The sequence below is a fragment of the Echeneis naucrates genome, chromosome 8, assembly GCF_900963305.1.
Source record: "Echeneis naucrates chromosome 8, fEcheNa1.1, whole genome shotgun sequence".
Taxonomy (NCBI): domain Eukaryota; kingdom Metazoa; phylum Chordata; class Actinopteri; order Carangiformes; family Echeneidae; genus Echeneis; species Echeneis naucrates.
The window spans coordinates 7,962,410-7,981,960 of record NC_042518.1 but is presented as its reverse complement, the minus strand read 5'-3'; the positions used below and the strand labels follow the sequence as shown (position 1 = coordinate 7,981,960).

At 40.6% G+C, this 19,551-nt stretch overlaps 1 protein-coding gene across 1 annotated transcript in view; it reads left to right on the top strand.

Moving 5' to 3' along the window:
- Positions 1-19,551, top strand: part of prkar1b (protein kinase, cAMP-dependent, regulatory, type I, beta) — a 55,787-nt gene that overhangs the window by 14,030 nt on the left and 22,206 nt on the right. Inside the window, exon 4 of the mRNA XM_029508063.1 lies at positions 1,930-2,021. Coding sequence (XP_029363923.1) covers positions 1,930-2,021 — 92 coding nt within the window. The remainder of the gene's footprint in view (positions 1-1,929; positions 2,022-19,551) is intronic.

Here is a 19,551-nt window from a genome sequence, read left to right as displayed (position 1 = left end):
CACACACCCTAGTCTTGATATCATTACTGGGCTCATTCCTTTGTCATTAACTTGACTCGCCATTAATTGTTGGGTAATGACATAATGGCATGAACCCCCATCACCAGGCTGTAATCACATGGCCACTGAAGCATTTAGTGTGTGTATGTGTGTGTGTGATTATGTCCGTGTGACAGGTGTCTTCACGCAACCACATGCAGTCGTGCTTGTTGGTTTTGAGATCGCTACCAGACACTGCCGTCATGGCAACAAGCCAGCCCCTTCCCCAGCCTCTTTTTCCTCACTGTCTGTTTTTGTCTAACGGACTGACACACACGCAGCAGATCACAGCTATGGCAGCAGCATGTGAATTTGCATGCCTGTCTAATGCAAGAGATCGTCAGAAAAAAGTTAACGAAAACTAATTTAGAAATTCAATATTACTTCAGTGTTTTTTTTGGTGCCATTGAGGCCATATATACACATACACATGAACATTTACATATTGTGTACTCAGAGCCCATTTACTGTCTTCCTACATCATCAGTTCCATTGACCTAATTTAGATGAACACAATCAATTAGATAACCTTGTTGATGTGATTTAAAAAAAAAAAAAAAAAAAAAAAGCTTTGCTGCAAAGTGCTATCAGTCTTAATAAATTACGAGACCCTTCAGTTAGGCATGGACATCACATTAACAGAATGAATTGCATCACTGTCATCAGATTAATTGGAGCCAGCTTGAAAACCACCATGACAAGGTGTGAACAAAATGGACATTAAGGCAGATATTTCCTCCAATTCTAAAGAGCCTTTGTCACGTTAAATACTGAACTTGGTCATTGTGTCACAGATAATATGTATGTATTGCTGTTGGCAAATAGTTTTATTTTACTTACTTAATTGTTGAAAAGACATATAGCTTGTAGGCATAGTTAGTAAAACATTACATTTGAAATTATGTGCCTTTACGTCACATTTTGCTCCAGGTGGCTAGAGGCTGATGACGTCTTACAATCGAAGAATTTGAAGACAGGCTTAAATTCTTAGTGATTCAGTTGCTGGTTTCATGCTGGTAATAGGCTGATGGCCCTGAAATTTAATGGTCCTCTGGATGACAACACTGGATTCTGATGTTGTGTAGGATGATTAGGCTGTAATTTGAATCAGAAGATGACTTCTCACACTGAGACCCCCTCCAACTAATTTCAGGCTAAAAGCCTCTGTCTCTTTCAATCAACTAGACTAGAAGTCTTGCGCTGATAAAGATTTGTATGCTTTTTATTTCACATCTGATGTGGTTTTGTGTGTATTTGTGTAAATGTAAATGAGTGCTGCATGGTCGTCTTCATGTGGAGACATCTGTTGGTTTAATATAATTATAGCCTACCCCCTCCTCTTCACCACCACCTAAGACACTACATATACACATATTCAGTATATACACACACATACACGCCCCTCTCTCTTTTTTGTTGTTTTGCAGTAAAAAGGATTTAGTTTTTCTACTCTTTTCTGTTGCTGGTACATTTTGCTTTTTTCACTCTACAAAAAAGGAGCCAAGGGAGTTTCTCTTCTAAGAAGCCGCTATTTAGTGGCTTTGTTGTGGCTACAGACTATGCCATTCCCTCCTGAACACACACTCTCCACAGAGTCTGGGACATGAAGATGCATGTTTTATGAATGAGTTCAGCCTTCTTGTGTATTCTTAAGTGCTGTGTGACATTTTGAGTGTAATCCCTGAACAGATGGGCTCTCCCAAAAATACACATACACATGTGTGGGATATTCCTTTCAGAGTTTGCCAATACACTGCTCTTTAATTACTCAATTTAGTTTGCCTTTGAAGTCAGGTTTATTATGTGTTTGTACTATTTTTTTTTTTTTTTCATGTGTCCACCTGCTCTGCATTGTAATCCACTAATCAATTTTATGTTATCACCAAACAGGTGATCCCAAAGGACTACAAGACCATGACTGCTTTGGCCAAGGCCATCTCCAAAAATGTGCTGTTTGCCCACCTGGATGACAATGAGAGGAGGTATAAAACTTTTTTGGCCCTAACTGATAGAAATGTGTCAGTCCTATAAGAGAAATGGCCACTTCTTAAAGATGTTTGCCCACTGTTCACTGTGATGCTGCCAGTGATAATTATCCAAAGGTGTCTGTGTAGACAGTGAGTGTGTGTGTTCATTTGCTGATTAAAATCATGAAAAGGCTGTTTGTCAGGTTTGGTGTAGTATTCTTGTGGCCACTGCATGCCAGTGTTGCCTATTTTGGGAAAATCTCAAATTTTCAGAGACAAAGAGAGAAGGACGGGTTAATAGACATATGTGGCAGCGATCGAGGGGGATGCAACAAAGGGTGGGTAAAGGGGCAGCTGTATGTGTTTGTGTTGTGTTGTTGGTTGTTATGGCAACCCATATGTGTCATGTTGTGAATAAAGATATGGGTGAACATACAGTGCTATACATTGCTCAGAAATCCATCAATTTGCCATAGTTGTAGAGAGAGAGGGATGCCAGTTCCCCCCCAATACTCCCTTTTCTTGGCATCTGTTCTTATTCATTGTTCTTATACATTTCTCCTCTCTTCAAACATCATCTCTCCATCCTTCCATCTGTCCCAGATCTCCACTGATGGTCTGGCTCTGACAGGGAAGGGGGTGTTGTGGGAAAAGATCTCAGGTGGCTGGCTTTCCTGCCTGCCAGTCGGAATAGTATTTCATTGGTGGGGAGAATCCATTATGCCCCATGGAGAGGAAAACACCGGTGCTGTCCTGTCAGCTAAAGGCTCCATAGACCAAACCCAAAACACACTCTTTCCAGTCTTTCGTCAGCTGACAATTTACTGTGCTCCCTTGGCACAGGCATGCAGGCCTCTGATTGCACGTCAGTGCCTCTGAAGCAGCCCCTAGCAGAATGCAAAATGTGATAGATCTGGACAGTCAAAAAAACCATGTACTTGGGTGGCTGATGTGGCAGATTAGAATTACACCACAAAAATATATGGCAGCAGACCGTAAACCATCAGGTTTTAATGTACTCAAGGCCTTTTGGCATGCCAAGTAATGTAATGACGGTGTCGTCAGCCCATGAAACCATGCATGATGTAGAATTTATTCGACTGGCCGTCATGTTTGCTGTCCCGCTACGCACAGCTAGCATTAGTTACTAATGCTTTGCACACAGGAATTTGTTGTTGTGGAATGTTTGTGGGTGAACAAGAACCTATAAGATCAGACGGCTCTTAGTGAGTGTCTGGTTTGCTATATCGTACAGTGACATGGCAGCTACTTGGTTTTCCCTTCTATTACTCTCTCTGCTGGGCTCACAGTCTCTCCTCTCTTCTGTTCTTCCTCACTCTTCACTTCCAGCTGAGGATGCTGAGCTGCTTGGTTGGCTGGTGGCTCTGTTGTATTGTGGTTATGTTGTGGTTGTTGTGCCTGGAGCCTGTATAGACAGAACTGTATTGATGTATGGCAAATGTGGCCCTCCAGCAATAATCAAAACTTGTAAACAGAAAGCATGCCTTGGTAGATTGTGTAATCACTGTCAAGTATGCTGCATGTAAGGGATGTTCTGATCCAGAGTGATCTCAAGGGATGGATGATCATTTGAACAATTAACTTTGGCAATTTTTCTTCTTTTTTTTTTTGCAAACTGATGTAGCAAGTTATGATCATTATTTGCAGTATTGATTTAATGTTACATTTAATTTGACTTGGCATGGCTTTATGTGAGACAGGTGAAAGCCATATGTTATTATGAATATTCAGATTATTAAACGTAAAAAGACAAAGTAATAATGGTGATGCCAGTTTTGTTTAAACACAGCCACAAATTGTATTTCTCATCTTACTAAAATGCCCTCAATAACATTATCATGCAACAGGTTGATGAACAATTAAATAATGCATAAAGTTGGCAAACCTAGTGCATGCAGCCGACAGTGAGGCTTGGCACAACACTTTATTTTAATAAATCAAGTTGTACATATTTGTTATCAAAAGTATTTTATCGGCCTATTATTACTGCCAACATAAGATAAAATGAAGCCAAATTAAGATTTGGAGCAATCATTTTTGCTAGTTGGCATCAATGAAATGAAAGTACGAAGTACATTGGCTTCTATGGATGTGCCAGAGCTGTCAAGGAATGACGCACATTAACAGATGGAGCCGGACTGCCCAATCCTCTCCCTTTGCATGTCTCTTCCTCTCTTTCTCTTTTGCTCTTCTCTCGTTCTGTGAACAGCTGGCCCTGTGGGTTATCAGATGTTCTGGCGCTTGTGGGCTCACTGGCTGAGGAGGTAGTGACGGCTGACCGTTTTGGGGATAAAAAAATAGTGACATTTATAAATTGCTTCTGCCTGCAAGCTGGTATTGGTCAGTATGGTTTTGATTTTCTTCAATAATTGTTTTGAAGCATTTACAAAATTGAAGCCTACAAGTGAGAGACCGAATGAAAAAATTTGTGTGTGTGTCCAGGAAACATTTTGTGTGATTAGTCACTCACCAGTTATGTAAGATGAACACCACACGATTTGTTCCCCCATTAGCACTATATTATGCTATCATCCCCTTCAGTAATGAGCACAATCAGAAACAATGAAGGCTTCTTTGTTTCCCCCTCTCTACCCAGTGTGCTCTTTTTCCTCTCAGCACTTTTTTATAACCCTCTTTTTTGCCTTGTTACCCTCTCTCACCCAGTCTTTCACACATAATCTACCTCATCTTTTTAAATACCTTATCTTTCTAGAACTCAAGAATCCAGGGAGATTGTCCAATTGCTGTAAGGAGATTTTTTTTTTGTGGCAGGACCACAATTTTTTTACTTTCTAAATCGTTTTTTTCCTTGTGAAAGATTCTCTTTCGACATCAGCTGTATATGTAGATTTATTTTCCATGATTCTATATGAAGTACAATTTATATCACCAAGTGAAATATCTTTATAACATTACAGTCTTGTGTTTGTGTTGTGATGGTAGCCATTATAATTGGATTGCAAGTGTTGGCTGTGTGTAATTTACAGTTTGAATTTGGTCTCCATGTGCACACATCTGGCACTGCAGGATTGAGATGGTTCCAAGTAATTTCCTGGTAAATTTATTTAAATCCCTAGTGACACAGCTCTAGAGGATGGACCAATGATATACATCCTGCTGCCTGCCTGCCATTACCAGCCAAAGAAGATAAAGAGTGTGTGTGTAATCAATGGCCTCTTAGTATGTAATTGGATTAGATTTGATTACAATAATTCTGCTGCTTCCATTGTCTGTAACGTGAAGATGTCTGGGACATTTTTTCTGAGGCTAGTAAAAGGAAAAGCAAAAAAACCAAAACAAAACATTTAAAAGAAGACCAAAGTGCTACTACATCCATGCACAGGTATGGATGAAAGACAGGATAAAAAGAGGCAGAGGCAAATAAAAAGAAGAGGTAGAAATGTGTATTAATACCTCTTTTCTCCCCTGATTACACTAATGATACTGTATTGCTAAGGGAGTAAGTAAGTAAAGTATTGTTAAGACTTATTGTTAAGTGCTGCTTGGAAATGCTGGCAAGTAATGTACCTAAGTTAGTAATTCTAGACCATATTGTCTGTATGGTCTTCCCAAATGAAACTCAACTGAGAGTGCCATTTTCTGCAAATATATTGTGATCTTTTTTTTTTTTTTTTTTTTGCAAAATGCAGAGCAACAGTAAAACAATAGTTCTAATGGAGAGGGAAAGGAATAAGTTAAGAGGTTCAGAAATTTGAACAATACAGCAACCAATGCACTGTTACAAAGGTAGGTAAATGTGCTCTATACACGCATACTTAACCAGACATCAGGGGTTAGACTGTCATGGATAAGATATACACATACATACACCTGTTTGAACACCTATCTTTGTGTGGACTCTTGTTGACATGCATTACGCGAACCCTAAACCTTATTCTCAGCTCTAGACTAAAACAAAGTTTTAACCCTCAAACAGCCCTTTAAAGGCATATCAGAAAATAAATATTACAGTCTATAGCCATACAAGTACACACACACATACACGCAAGTACATTCTCAAGTATGCATGTCAGACTTTGTTCCCAGTGCGTCTGTTAAAGCTGGGAGCTTGGAGTCTTTGATTAACACACCATTCCATATGTCAAACTTTATGGCCTCAAACTTTCTGAGTTCCACCAGCCGTGTGTGTTTGTATGTGTGTGTGTATGTAGTCCATCTTTCCTCAGCTGCCTGGAAGTGAAACCTTTGCACGTTTTACCCTTCAGATTTCAGTGAAGCACTGTTTTTGTAATGAGAAGGCAGCTTTTTCGAAAACCTGGCCAGCTTTTGAACTGAAATAAAGACATCAAAGTACATGTTTTTCTTTTGCTTATAGACACAAATACATGTAAGGCTTGTATATTGTGTATTGTAATGTGTGGAATTTTAAATTTTTTTTTGCAAACAAAAAATTGTGAAGGAATGATCTCATGCTGTACCATCAGGGGACAGCATCTCTGTGTTTATCTCTCAAACCTTGCCTAGACTCTCAAAAGAAATCTGAACTTGTGCCACGGTGTGGCTCCCAGCGGGCGACTGGGTGGACCTCCCTATTCATCACCCATTAGTTGCCATAATGACCTCATCATAATATGCCTACCCAAACAGAAGTACAAGCATACAAAGCAAGCTGGAAACAGGTGTTTGATTTCAGCCTGGGTTGCTAACACCCAAATCAGCCTGCAAACACTTGTCTCAACACTGTAACTGTACAGTAGTTGTTATCATATCAACTGAAACTATTATCTCATCTTACCAAATGGATGTCTGATTTTTCTGTTTAGGTTTCAGTTGATAGCAGCACTTAGAACATAATTTTTCAGATTAAAGGAATTGATAAGAAAATATCATGACAGATCAGGTCATACACTTTTCCACCAATTTAGTTATCTGTCCTTATCCAAAGTTTACAGGTTCTTGTGTGTATATGCATGTGCACATATCCATGCACAGACAGCCTGTTTGTCCAGGTGCACTGTCAGATCAGAGTTGCCGGCCTATCTACCTCACCACTTCTCACTGTTATATGCCCATTGAGAACTGGTCTTTTAATGTGGTTAACAGTAGCACTATCACCTGTTTAAACACATGTTCCTGCAGTTTCTACCATAATACTGTGTCGTATCTATTTAATCTTTATCTAATTTCCTTCTGAAGCGATAGGAAAAGAAACCTGTGATAGCAGAAGAGCAGGTATGAGTTAATAGTGGCCTGTATTGGTAAGTTATGTGCACACCTGTATAAATGACCTTGCTACAGTCCCATTTTTGTATATGCATGCAGCAAAGATGATAAACAGGAAAGAAAAGACATATGGGGAATTCTTTGAGGTCACATTCAGTGAAAAATTAATTACAGAGGAAAGGGCCTCTGGGAAATCTCTCAGAGGTGCATTTATCTTTCCCTTGACATAAACAAAATAGACTCCCTAATAGACACATACATTTATATGCTCATCAGGTTGTATTCTCTTGTCCGCCTGCATTAATCTAATGCCCTCAGACCATGAAACACTCTCCTGGGGACAGTAGACACAAGCCCTGCTCTTCATATAACCATATAAATAGTCTGGCAGACACAGTGAAATCCTGTTTATCTCATTTCTTGTGGTTTCTCCACAGACTTTGAAAATATTCTAAAATAACTTTGCCATCTGGTCGAAGGAGTTGTCAGATCAGGTCTTTTTCAATCATGACTGAATTCTGAGTCAAGCAAAACCAGGAACCTGATCCTTGATATTTTGAGGAATTGGGGAAAAAAGTGAAATAGTCCATAAAAGGTTTAAGGTTTAAAATTGCAATAAAAGCAAAGGAAAGTAAAGGATTGTAAAAAGATAGTGTTTACTGCATCTTCACTGCTTTAATCCTCTAATTAACAGGCAGAGTAATTAGTTGATGAAGTGACCGATTAGTTGACCCCTAACCCCTACACTCTGACCTCTACTCCTTCCCCATTACCCCTTGCCGATGGACAGGGAACATCTTTATTGTAGTGACACTTCATTGTGTGTGTGGTGCTTGCAGAGGTGCAAAAACAACAATAAATAAATCAGCAAGCCACAGGACTCTTAAATAAACAAACAGAAGCAAAGGGAAAGATACTGAAACTGCCTGAGAGGGATCTGTGTTGTCTCGTGTTCCAGCGGAAGTTTATTTAGAGCCCATGCAAAAGAACAGGACACAAAGAGGACGCAGTGTGAAATGGTGTGCCATGTAGCCATATCAGATGAACACTGCCCTCATCATCACATCTGATAGCTCATTCATTTGAATTAGGCTCCATATCAATAGATGTGCGACTGGCATCTATTGTGCTCCATTGAATTCATATGAGTTCATATTTGAAATAGATATGCTGTTTCTAAAATGAACAGTACAGGTACTGTTCTTGCCATATAGCTGCTCCTAGGGGGTGTTTTTTCTACACACAGATAATACAGATATTAACTATCATCTGAGTCATTGCCTCTGCTAGGAAATAGATATATGCATGTACATATTGACAATGATACAGGCTTGCACACTTGCACACTTGCGTTAGGTAACCCCCAGCAGACTGGGATTCCTGGCCTCATATTGAGGAGGGAAACAGGATAAAGTTGCACTGATCATAGGGTGGATGACTGTTTGAGAGTCTTTGCCCAGCCAATTCTCTTTTTCCCGTGATTTTAGGATTATAAATCTGGAGAATTGTCTGTATGTGTATTAGTCTGCTTTATTTGTGTGTGTTTTCCTGCTTTTCCTGTCATTGAGAGGACGTATGTGTCTCTCTGTGTATTCAGGTGGGATAGTTGTGAGGATGTTTGACTGCTTCTATGATTACTACTTTATGGTGGGCTATGGAATAACTGCTGTCTGCAGCATGGACAAATTAGCAGGTTTCTGTTGTGTGTTGTTTAGGCTGTTTGTTTGTGTTTGTGTTTCCTGTCTTCCTGAGTTCTGTGTGTTCTCATCCCTGTTCTTCCTGAGAGCCTGGTGGTCCTCTTTCCCCCTTTCAGAATTCTCTACTTTCTTTTGCTCTCTTTCTCTTCCTGTCTTTCTCCCTCTCTCAGTCAAGCAGAGTCGTTCCCATCTACAGCCACACGCGCATCTAGTCCCTCCCCCACATTCATGTGTAGTCTTCTCTTTCTGTCCCCTGCATGGCTTTGTGCTGCTGCCACAATGCCAGGGGCCAGGCGATGAGGTCACTCTCCACAGGAGAGCTACAGGCCTGACTGAATCTCGACTATTCCCACCACCACCCAGTGCATGGAGGACTAACAGGCCAACAAGCTCACCAACATCAGTGAACCACAAGGGCACGCGCACAAACATATAATTTGTAGGTAGTTCCTATTAGCCATGTTGTGTGCATGCAAGCCAGCGCTGATAACCACATTCATACATCCAACTCAACAAGCATGCATGCACACACACAGAGTTATAAATGCATAAAATTGCACTGATATCTGGAAACTTTTGTCCTCTCTCATACCCTCTGTTGTGTTTCAACCTGTCCTGTGCTGCCTCTTCATCCTCATGTCCTCTTACTCTGCCCTCTCCTCTGTCCATTTCTCCATCCATTTCACCTTAAAGTAATGAGTCATGTAGTGGTGTTAGTGTCTGGAGTCCTTTAAAGGAACTCTGTATTCCCTCCAAAATGTACCCCAGAGTCTGTGCAGGACATTTTTCCAGCTAGCTATGATTCACCCCTGCCTTTTCAGCTGTTTATACCATCAGTGTCTAAAGTGTGTATGTGTATGTGCATGTGTAGGCAAGTTATCTTGTTGTTGAATGAGTGTGTAGGTACCTGCAAAATGTTGATGAATTATCAAAAAAGTGGCATCTGAAATACATTGATGTATGTATGTACAGTGCATGCAAATATGTTTCTTTCAGTAAACAGGAAAAGGAAGAGAAGTTGGCCGTTTTGGATCTGAACAGCAGGTAGATCAAATGTCTGCAGTGGGAGAAGTAATGAATTACCCCTATCTCTCCTGACAGTCAAAAATGCTGAACTACTGAAACTACTGAAAAAGTGAAAAAGTGAAAGCAGAAAAATATTTTTAAAATCCCAGTTGGCACCAGTCTTTTAGCTAAGCCGTGACGCGGGACACTTCTGTTCATGGTCAGTGTCACGTCTCATTTCATGGGAATGAATATGTAGGGTAATGTGTGAGTGTGCATGGCAGTGACTTTTTGACCAGTATTTGCCCCTGTTGTGAGGACATGATGTTCCTGCAATCCTTCAGTACCTTTATGGCTCAGCCAAGCCCAAAGGACAACCCACACACTAACCACCACACATTTGCTGAGGACAGAGCAGCCCAGCACTCTATAAAATAGCCTGGGTTGGCCCATGGCCTCCTATTGTATACATCCCGTTTGCTTTGTCTATGCTACTGTGATAGGTTCCAGCACACAGGCACAGACAACAGTCTTGTTATAGTGTGTTAATTCTCCCATGACCTGCTCATTGCTTTGCTGGTGTCACTATGGTTGAGTTTCATTTAGAGACACTCAACCCAAATCCAGTTTTAATAAGCTTCAATATTTGATATCTTGTACTGTTTGGCTGTAAATTTTAGGCTATCATTGAGATACAGAGCTTTTAAGTCATACTTAAGTTTTAAATTTGTACAGCTAATGATGTTTTGTGGTTATACACAATGTGTAACTCACAAGTGGAAGGCCTATGACTTCACAATTAATTCTGTTAGGGTTAGGGTTCCTACTTGTGTCCATGTCTGTAAAAATGTAATCCTGGAGGGTTAGGGTTAGACAGGGTTAGACAGCTTTTTTTAATGTAAGGCATGTGGAACTGCTTTGTGTCATGCAATCTGATAATATAATGGAATGCCACAAAACCCAAACTTTCCTGATCTGTGAAATCTGGAATCTTGAATCTTGAAAGAAATTCCAGCCATCATTGGAGGTGATTGAATAGTTAGTGTCTACAACAGGAGCACAACCCACATCCAATAAGCTCTTACACAGAAAAGCAGAGAAAACTCAAACTGGTACTACCAGTTCTGAGTGACCCAGAAGGACCCAGGTCTGTAGAAGGTCTGTCTGACGAAGCTGTCTGTCTATAGCAGAGAAAGCCTTACATCAGTCATATATCAGCTACTGAATGTCAACTATTTTTCTCCCTCCAAGTACCAAGTAAGCCTATTACCTCACTGCACAGTGCACTGCTGGATGAGGTTTATATATGTATACATGCACACTTGCACAAACTCATCAGCAGTAGTATGCACAATTTTTGTATGGTTTGGTTCTACAGTGGATTCTTCTTCCAACACCTACTGTATCTAGTATCTAGACATCCTTTACTCTCTCTTCATCAACCACCTCAGGCTTTTCAGAAATTTCTCTGTCTCAGTTACCCCCTTTGTATCTATGTGTTTGATCGTGCATGTATCATTTGCTCTGTTGTGTAAACACCTCTAAGATTTAAACCCCAACAAAGGACAATTTGTGTCTTGATCTTATTCCAAAATACTTATTCTTGTGATTGTCTTCTGGGAGACGGGAATGAAGTAAGGGAAGGGTGGAGAAGAGAGGAAAAGAAAGGACATCCCACAGGACAGTGGCAAGCAGCAGGTCTTCTGCTGTTTAGCAACGTGTCAGGGGCTTTGTGTGTGTGTGTGTGTGTGAGAGAGAGTAAAGAGAGAATGCATAAAAGAGAAAAATCAGGAGAAAGAGGCCTACCTCTTGGCACCTGTAAACAATAGCTTCTTTAAGAAGGCTGTATTCTGTATCCGCTATATTTGTGTGTGCTTAAGGGAATTACTCCTTTTATGTGCTCTCTGTTACTTTCATTCCAGGGATATGTCCTGTGTAGGCACAGAAAGGTAGAGGTCCTGTCACTGCCTAATCAAGCCTGACCCTTTTTCCCTCTTAAGTGGAGGATGAGCTCAGTTTTTTCTGCCAAGACAATGGGCATTGGGAAAGTGTGAAAATGGGAAATACATTTTACTAAAGACAATCATCAGCACAAATGCTTAATCACTATAGTGAGCAAAGGTGAGAAGGGAAAGGAAGGGAAAGGCAGCAGGGTTGGACATGTATGTGATCATTTCAGAATGACATCATGGCTGCATCAGCAGGTGATGTGTGTGTTAGATCAGCAAGTAGGGCTGTAAATAACCATGTCATGATTAATACACACAGTACTCTGAGCAGAGGAGAGCAAGCAGCCTCTGTCCTGTCACCAGCAGGTCAGTGATGAGGACATTTAGCTGTATGGGTGAGTCAGATGTTGCCTGGGAAATTGTTCAAATATTCTCTGTGGCACCATACAAATAATCCCATTATTTTGAGCATCAAAGGGTTCTGATGTAACATGTATTTACAGTCCAGATACTGCCAGAGTTTGATATTTGCCCTTCATCCTGTAACACATCCTCATCCCTCCTCACATCCTCCTATCAACTGCTACTTCTTTCAACCTCCCGCTCCTTTCCTCTTCAGATTGGTCCTTTCTTCAGCTGCCATGCCACATCTCCAGTGCCAACCTGGATGTGTGTCCATGTGTTCAATGGGTATTTTCCAAGCAGTAGTCAGAGCAGTGGAATGAGTATAACCTGCAGATCATTATCTTTGCCCCTTAAAACTGTTGGAAATGGTCATAAAGTAGTTTTTTTTTTTTGTTTAAGCTTGTGTGTGATTGTTTGTCTTTGTTTATGTATAAGTGAGTGTGAGCATAGTGTTTATTAAGCTCACTCTGGGAGCACAAGTCTGGGCCGAAGCTGTCTGGTATTCACTACCTCAGTTGGCCGCTTCTCAGCATCCCTGCTGTATTTTCGATGAAATCTCTTTCTCCTTCTATTTGACCAACTGTCTTTCATTCTTCTTTTCTTCACTTCCAAGTCTACCTGTTGCCATGCCAGTGACACAGCAGTGTGAGGAAAAGACTGGTGCTGCAGTAGGTGTTGGGGATGGTGAGGAAGTGCCCTCTCATGAAGTTTACATTGGCAGGCAAGCAGAGTCCAGGGTACTGATTCAATGGCTCTCCAGTCAGATATTTTATGAGAGGGATAGTGAATCAATTACACTCAGGAAAGCTACTGTCAGTCCTTGCAAGGTGTTGGTTGTTTAAATCAGCGGTCCTCAACCCCTGGTCCACGGACCGGTACCAGGCTGCAAAGAAAGAATAAAACTATTTAAAATTATATGTATTTTATTGTCACAAGTTTTATGGGTATTTTATTTGGAAAAATTGCCACGTCCACCCGCACCTCACTCCCACACTTGCCTCATTAACTTGGCAAGTTAACCCTGACCTGCAAACAGAAGTCTCTGGAGACACCAGAAGGGTCTCAGAGAGACAGCAAAAATTATTTAAAAGAAAATATCAAGAGACCTACTTAAATTGTGGTTGCAACGCAGCAGGTGATTCACACGCTCCACGCCTTCCCCGCCTAGCTAATGGCTCCAACTGATTGTGCATTATGGTGCGTTGACATTTGTGTGATAACCATTTAACAGTTATAAAAAGTGCATAAAATAAGGTGTAGTCTCTCTCTCTCTCTTTTTTTTTTTTTTAATTACTGTAAACTCCTTCCAGGTCTGTGGACAATATCTCCAACATGCAAGTGATCCGCGACCCAAAGAATGTTGGGGGCCAGTGGTTTAGATCATTAACTGTTTTAGGCACAAGCTGTAAAGTATATTATCTAACTGGCTTTATCTGCATTAGTGTAGCTGCTATTTTCCATAGAGCAGTCACAGTAGGAACAAAGTTATGGATTTATTATTATTTATTCATTTATTAATATGGATTTTGATTGTCATTGAACTTCTATGGGAATGCCCCTGCCGAGGTCATGGTTTGGCTTCTCCCTTCTCTGCTCATTCTGCTACATTGAAATGGAAAATTTCACTACTTGCTGAGCTGCCTTTGACCTTTTGGAACTGATTTGCAATCTTGGAAAAAATGGCAAAAGAAACTTTTCACCCAGATGTCTTGCTGAATGATCTCAGTTTAAACAAGTTAAAAAACTTCATATTGACAACAGCAGCTGCACCCACTGAGTAGGAAGTCAAATCAGCAACTACCTTTCCCATAGCTTGTTGACTGGTTGGATACATGTCTGACGAGGTCTAATCAGTTGTCCAGTCATGTCTTAAGTAAAACTGGGAGCTACCAAGGTGTAGTTTGGCTAGAAAATTATGGTTCTGCACTGTTAAATGTAAAAATACCTATTGGACCAAGTAGATGCTGCAGTTTACTTGTAATGATCCATGTAACGCAGTCATGTGCAGCATGAAATTGAGGATCAGCCAAAGAAAGGGAAAATATGCAGTTTACCAATGCAATTCGAGATCCTTTAAACTGGAATTGGGAATTTTCTCTCAGGTGGTCTGATCATTGCAGAATTTTAAATTTATCCTTTTTCCCCCAGCAGGTTTTGGCAGCAATGTACAGGCCACACAGATCACCAGCAGAAATGCATCAGCCCTCAGGTGCTTCAGTCCTGCAGAGCATATATATTTAGACACACGTCTGCACTTTGGGTCAACAGGATGCATCCAGGTTTACACCCCTTATAAACCCACCAGGGCCAGGTGTGTGGGTTTAACACAGTGTGCTCCCTGCTCCCTTTTAAACACGACTTCCAACATTTAATCACACGGCTTACTCTAAGTGGACCTCTTTAGACCTCCACATATGCAAACGTTAGCCCCCATTAGATCTTTGAGACAAAAATATCAGTCCAAAGTGCTCTATTCTATTAAGGATTTAAAAATTCTTCAGTGTGTAATAGCCCATTGTAAAGTTAAAGAACACTAAATGTGTTTTAGGGCTTATGATGTTTATCAGAAGTGAACTTTTAGAGTCCCGAGGACCGCATCCAAAGACAGATTTGGTAAAGGCCAGTTGAGTTTTAAACAAATTAGGGTTCTGCTTCTCCCTACCTGGCCTTGGCCTCTTCCCTACTCCCATACTGCTGAGCATCTCTAACTGGTCATTGTCACCAGTCGTAAACTGTTATATCCACCTGTAAACTTCCAGGACCACCTCTGTGCTGCAGGTTTACATGAATGATATGTAGAGGTCAGTGCACATCAAAATGAGAAATGTGTGAACTTGGTAACAAATGTCTCGTCACTCACCAATAAGACCTTATAGTGCACAGACAAAAACTCAATGTTAATGAAATGTGAACCTGCATTAACAGGAATTATTTTGTCAGTATTTGAGCTGAATAATATTTGTACTTTTTGACATCTGTTAAATCTTATTTTAGTCTGTTGCCTGTTTCATGTTACTTAAGGCTCTGTTCTGAAAGTGTGCGGCGCACCCCACTGACAGGGAATAGAGGCATGACAGATGGGGCACGACAGTAAATTTTCCGTTTCATACCTACTTCATTAATGCCTTCCTTTATTGACAACAAAGATCTTACATTCAAAACAAAGCACTCAAATTAATCAACAACAGCCTACATGTAGCCAAAATGGTAAGAACATTAGATTGGAGACCGGTAGGAAAATGTGAAATAATAATTAACATCTGCAGTGGAACAATGAATAAAATAACTTCAACAAATCGATGCATTTTAAGCTTGGGGTATTTCATTAGCATTTTTTGTTGGGGTATTGGGGGCATGTGGGGCCCCCTTATCCAAAATTGGGAATGACCAACAAAGTTTGAGAATCACTGGTTTAAGGTGAACATGGATTACAAAGTGGTCGGGATTTTGTTGCATGGGAGGAAAGCCAACAACAGAGCCTATTTGTATGTGTCTTACTTTGTTAAGACACAACACACACTGCTATGGGTTTTCCTCTGAGTTTGGATGCCAACATGAAGAAATGGCAGCAGCTGGCATGGCCCAGTCCCTCCGTTCTTCTCTGGGCCTCCAGGGAGAGACAGGGCGCGTGCCAAGCGCTTTTATGTCATAAATATCTTCACTGAACGCTTCACTGCTTTATAATTACACCTCTTTCATCTCCCAGATTTTGCTTTCTCTCACTCACAATCTTATAGTGCTGCCTGTTGCTTCCATCGGTGTTCACATATTGGTTTATATATATTATGATGTTATTAGAAAAAATATTTTATTGCATCCACTCTAACAGAACTTAGTGGGATGAGTTGGTTGTTCCATGTGAGTAAGTTTGGTTTGTTTTGCTCAACTTTAAACTCCAGACATTAAACTGCATGCCACTTAGTCAGCCTCATAAAGATGTTTTCCATCTTATTGTGATATACCTGTAATGGCTCAAACAACAGGCTTGTAAACAATTGTATTTTATCATCAGTGAAAGTTGAATTTCTGTTTGCTCACTTGTTTTTTTTTTTTTTTCTCTTGTACATTGCAATTTATGCTGACTAATCAGAACTGTCCACTTGCATCACAGCAGCCTTCCCAGATCTTTTAATTCTGCATACTCTTCAGTAAATATGCAGCATTATTTAGCTTTAACATGCCTGTCACTGAGATGTCTGTGAGCCCAAGCTAGCATGACTCCTGAAACCATAATCTCAGCCACATTTTTGTGACACGGTTTATTCATTGTTCTCTTGATCCCTGAAGGCAGAAAGCCATCATAAAAATGATGCCTTGAATCTCATCACTTTCCAATAAAGAACCAAAGGTAGTGTCCAGGCTGCCCTGAAGAAGAAGCAGAGGACTAATTACCTCTTGTATAAGCACAATAAAAGACTATACTATACTAAAACTCTTTTAATGCAACAATGACCACCTGCATTTGACAAGAAACCAGGTTCGGTCACAGTGAAAATTACCAAATAGCATCTTCAATAAATTTATGGCAATAGGGTCTGCATTTGATATTCTCAAGACAGGACTTCGATCATAAATGTGTGTAAACTTGCAAAGTAACAGCTTCAGCTCTCATCAGTGATGTGAATTACTATTACCTGTGGTAGTAAAAAAGGTAAAAATCTTCCAAACCTTTGCAGCATTAAGACTGCACCAGCCAAACAAGCGGCACTCAGCCAAGAGAGCTACGAAGTTCCCATTTATGGTGTACTTGTTGATTATTTTGGTTATTGCAAAACCTCTGGCACATTCTGGATGGGTTCCCCATGAAGGACTTGTGTAACTACATTCTGTGGTCCATTAAGAAACACAAAGACATGGCGGCACGCCACGCTATGAAAGAGCCCTTTGGTGTTAATGGTATAATGGCAGTGCTGTGTATAGAGGTACCAATGTAAGAGATAAGATGTCTGCTGCAGAACAAATAAACAACTGTGTTGTAGGAGGCATTAAGAAGAAGGAAGAGGGATAAAGTGAGAGAAAAACTCCATAAATGCCTATCAGGGAGAACAACAAGCAATCTAGCTACAACAAGCAGGCCTGATGTTATTTAATTAATTACTGAAATCCCCCAAGCTAACCACCTCTTTATGGGTGTTTGAGAACAATAATAGCCTGTTGCTACATTGTAGTATGTAAAAATTAATAGTGGAGCACTATACTTGCACACACATACTTGCATGTGTGCACACGTTCCAGGTTTTTGGTAGTTACATTTTAGTGAAGCTTGGTTAGTCTCTTTTGCATTTTTGTCTCACAAAAGCCAGTTTCATAATGAGCAGAGGGCAATACAATGAAGGGCGTTAACACTAAGATGTCTCTTCTTTCTAATTGTATCCATTTTGAAGATAATTCCACCAGTGATTTAATCTTTTGGCATCATGTGTTCCTCTTGTGAACACAGGAGAATGCAGTTTAGAGTAAAAGTACCATTATCTCTAGCTGTTACTTCCTGTGCTCCAAAAGAGCACAATGGGCTATGTGCTGTTGATGTGATGTCATCTGTACCAAAACTATGTGTGCACAGGGGGATGGATTGTAAGGACTTTAAATCAGATCAGAATGATGTCAGCTAGGATAGTATGAAGGTAATTTACCACTGGGTATTTACACGGATGCATTTTTGCAGTATTTGGCCCGTGTTCTTGCATGCATGTGTACTTACCACTGAGTGTGTGTGTGCTTGTTCGTGTATGTGTGTGTGATCGCAAATACACACGTGTTTTAGGGAAGTACCTCCACATATCTCAACCATGACAGAAGCTTTGTCTCTCTCCCTAGGGTGGAGGTGAACTTCCTAGCCCCCCTCAGAGTCTGCAGGGTCTCTCTGTCTCTTTCTCTTTTTTCTGTCAGAACAGCACCTCCATTGTTAGCCTTCTGCCTTTTCATGAGGTCAGAGGGGCTACAGGTAGCTGAAAGGACAAGATTAATCACTTCATCTGGGAATGGCAGAGAGGGGGCGATAGACCGAGAGATGAGGGGAAATAGGTGGGGTAACGGGAGAATTTGAAGGAAGAAAGGGGTAATTGAGAGGGGAGAGGAAGAGAAAAAGTGATTGAGAACAGACGAGAGGAAGTTAAAGATGAAGAAAGGGAAAGAGAGACAGGTAGAAAGGAGAGGAAGTAATTACCTGCATAAGTGTCTTTTCTGTGCTCAGTGATGCATCCAATGAGAGGCAGAAGAGAGAGGTGGTCATGGGTAATTACGTAAACACAGGCTTGTTTGCCTTTGATCCTCTCACAATGACTGTGTAACTGGCTCAAACATCCTAGATGTTAACGTGATACATCATCGAGTTAAACGTTACTGAAATATATTTTGTCTAAATGTATGAATGTATGCCACAAAAGTTAAGGACTTGTATTACTTGTATTGTACTTGTATTGTATTATAGGATTTGTATAATTTAAGATTTCTGTTGGTTTTCTTACTATGTTCTCGTGCTCTTTGTAATTATTATCATAAACCACATTATTAGTTATACGTGACTGGAGACCCGGTGTTCTGAAGCTCCCTGAATAAACAGACTCCATGCCGAGCGCAGGTGGTCACTGTTGTGTGGAGAGTTGAGGCCACTCCTGCAGATGTTGCACTGACTAATCACCATCAAAGAGTTTGTGTTTGCGTGACACATGAGAATGCATGTATGTGTGTTTTAATCATGAATGGAAATGCTTGAAAAAATTGTTGTTTTTACAAGTGTGTGTTCACATGCGCCATTGAGTCTATCACCTGTATGCAAAGAGCCAAGTGTATATGCTGGAGGTTGCATTGCGTATTAGAGTACCTAAGTGTGCCTGTGCACCCCTTAGCTCATGCTCGTACACTTCAAAGGGTGAATGCATTTTCTTTGTATGTGTGTATTTGAGGACTTGTGAGTCAGTGGCCAGCTGCGTTGCACAAGGCCTACCTGTGGGTGAAGCTGGCCGAAATCTGCCTTCTTAAGTCTGCTTTTTATTCAGAAACACATAAACAAATACCAGCAGGGTCCGTTCACCTCCACACGCCTCAAAAGCAGCATCAGATTTCTTCCCAACATCTGTTGACCTGCAGTTTTTTTTTTTTTTTTTGCTTTTTTACTGGGGAGGCCCAAGTAAAGCAACACTTTTATCTTTGCTCTGTGCAGAAAGGTGGGTTTGACAGTGTAACCCTTTTCATTTCTAAGGGCTGCATAGTCTTGTGTACTGTCATGAGCACAGACATATTCAACACCCACACATTATTTTGTACAAACCCGTGTGTTTTCCT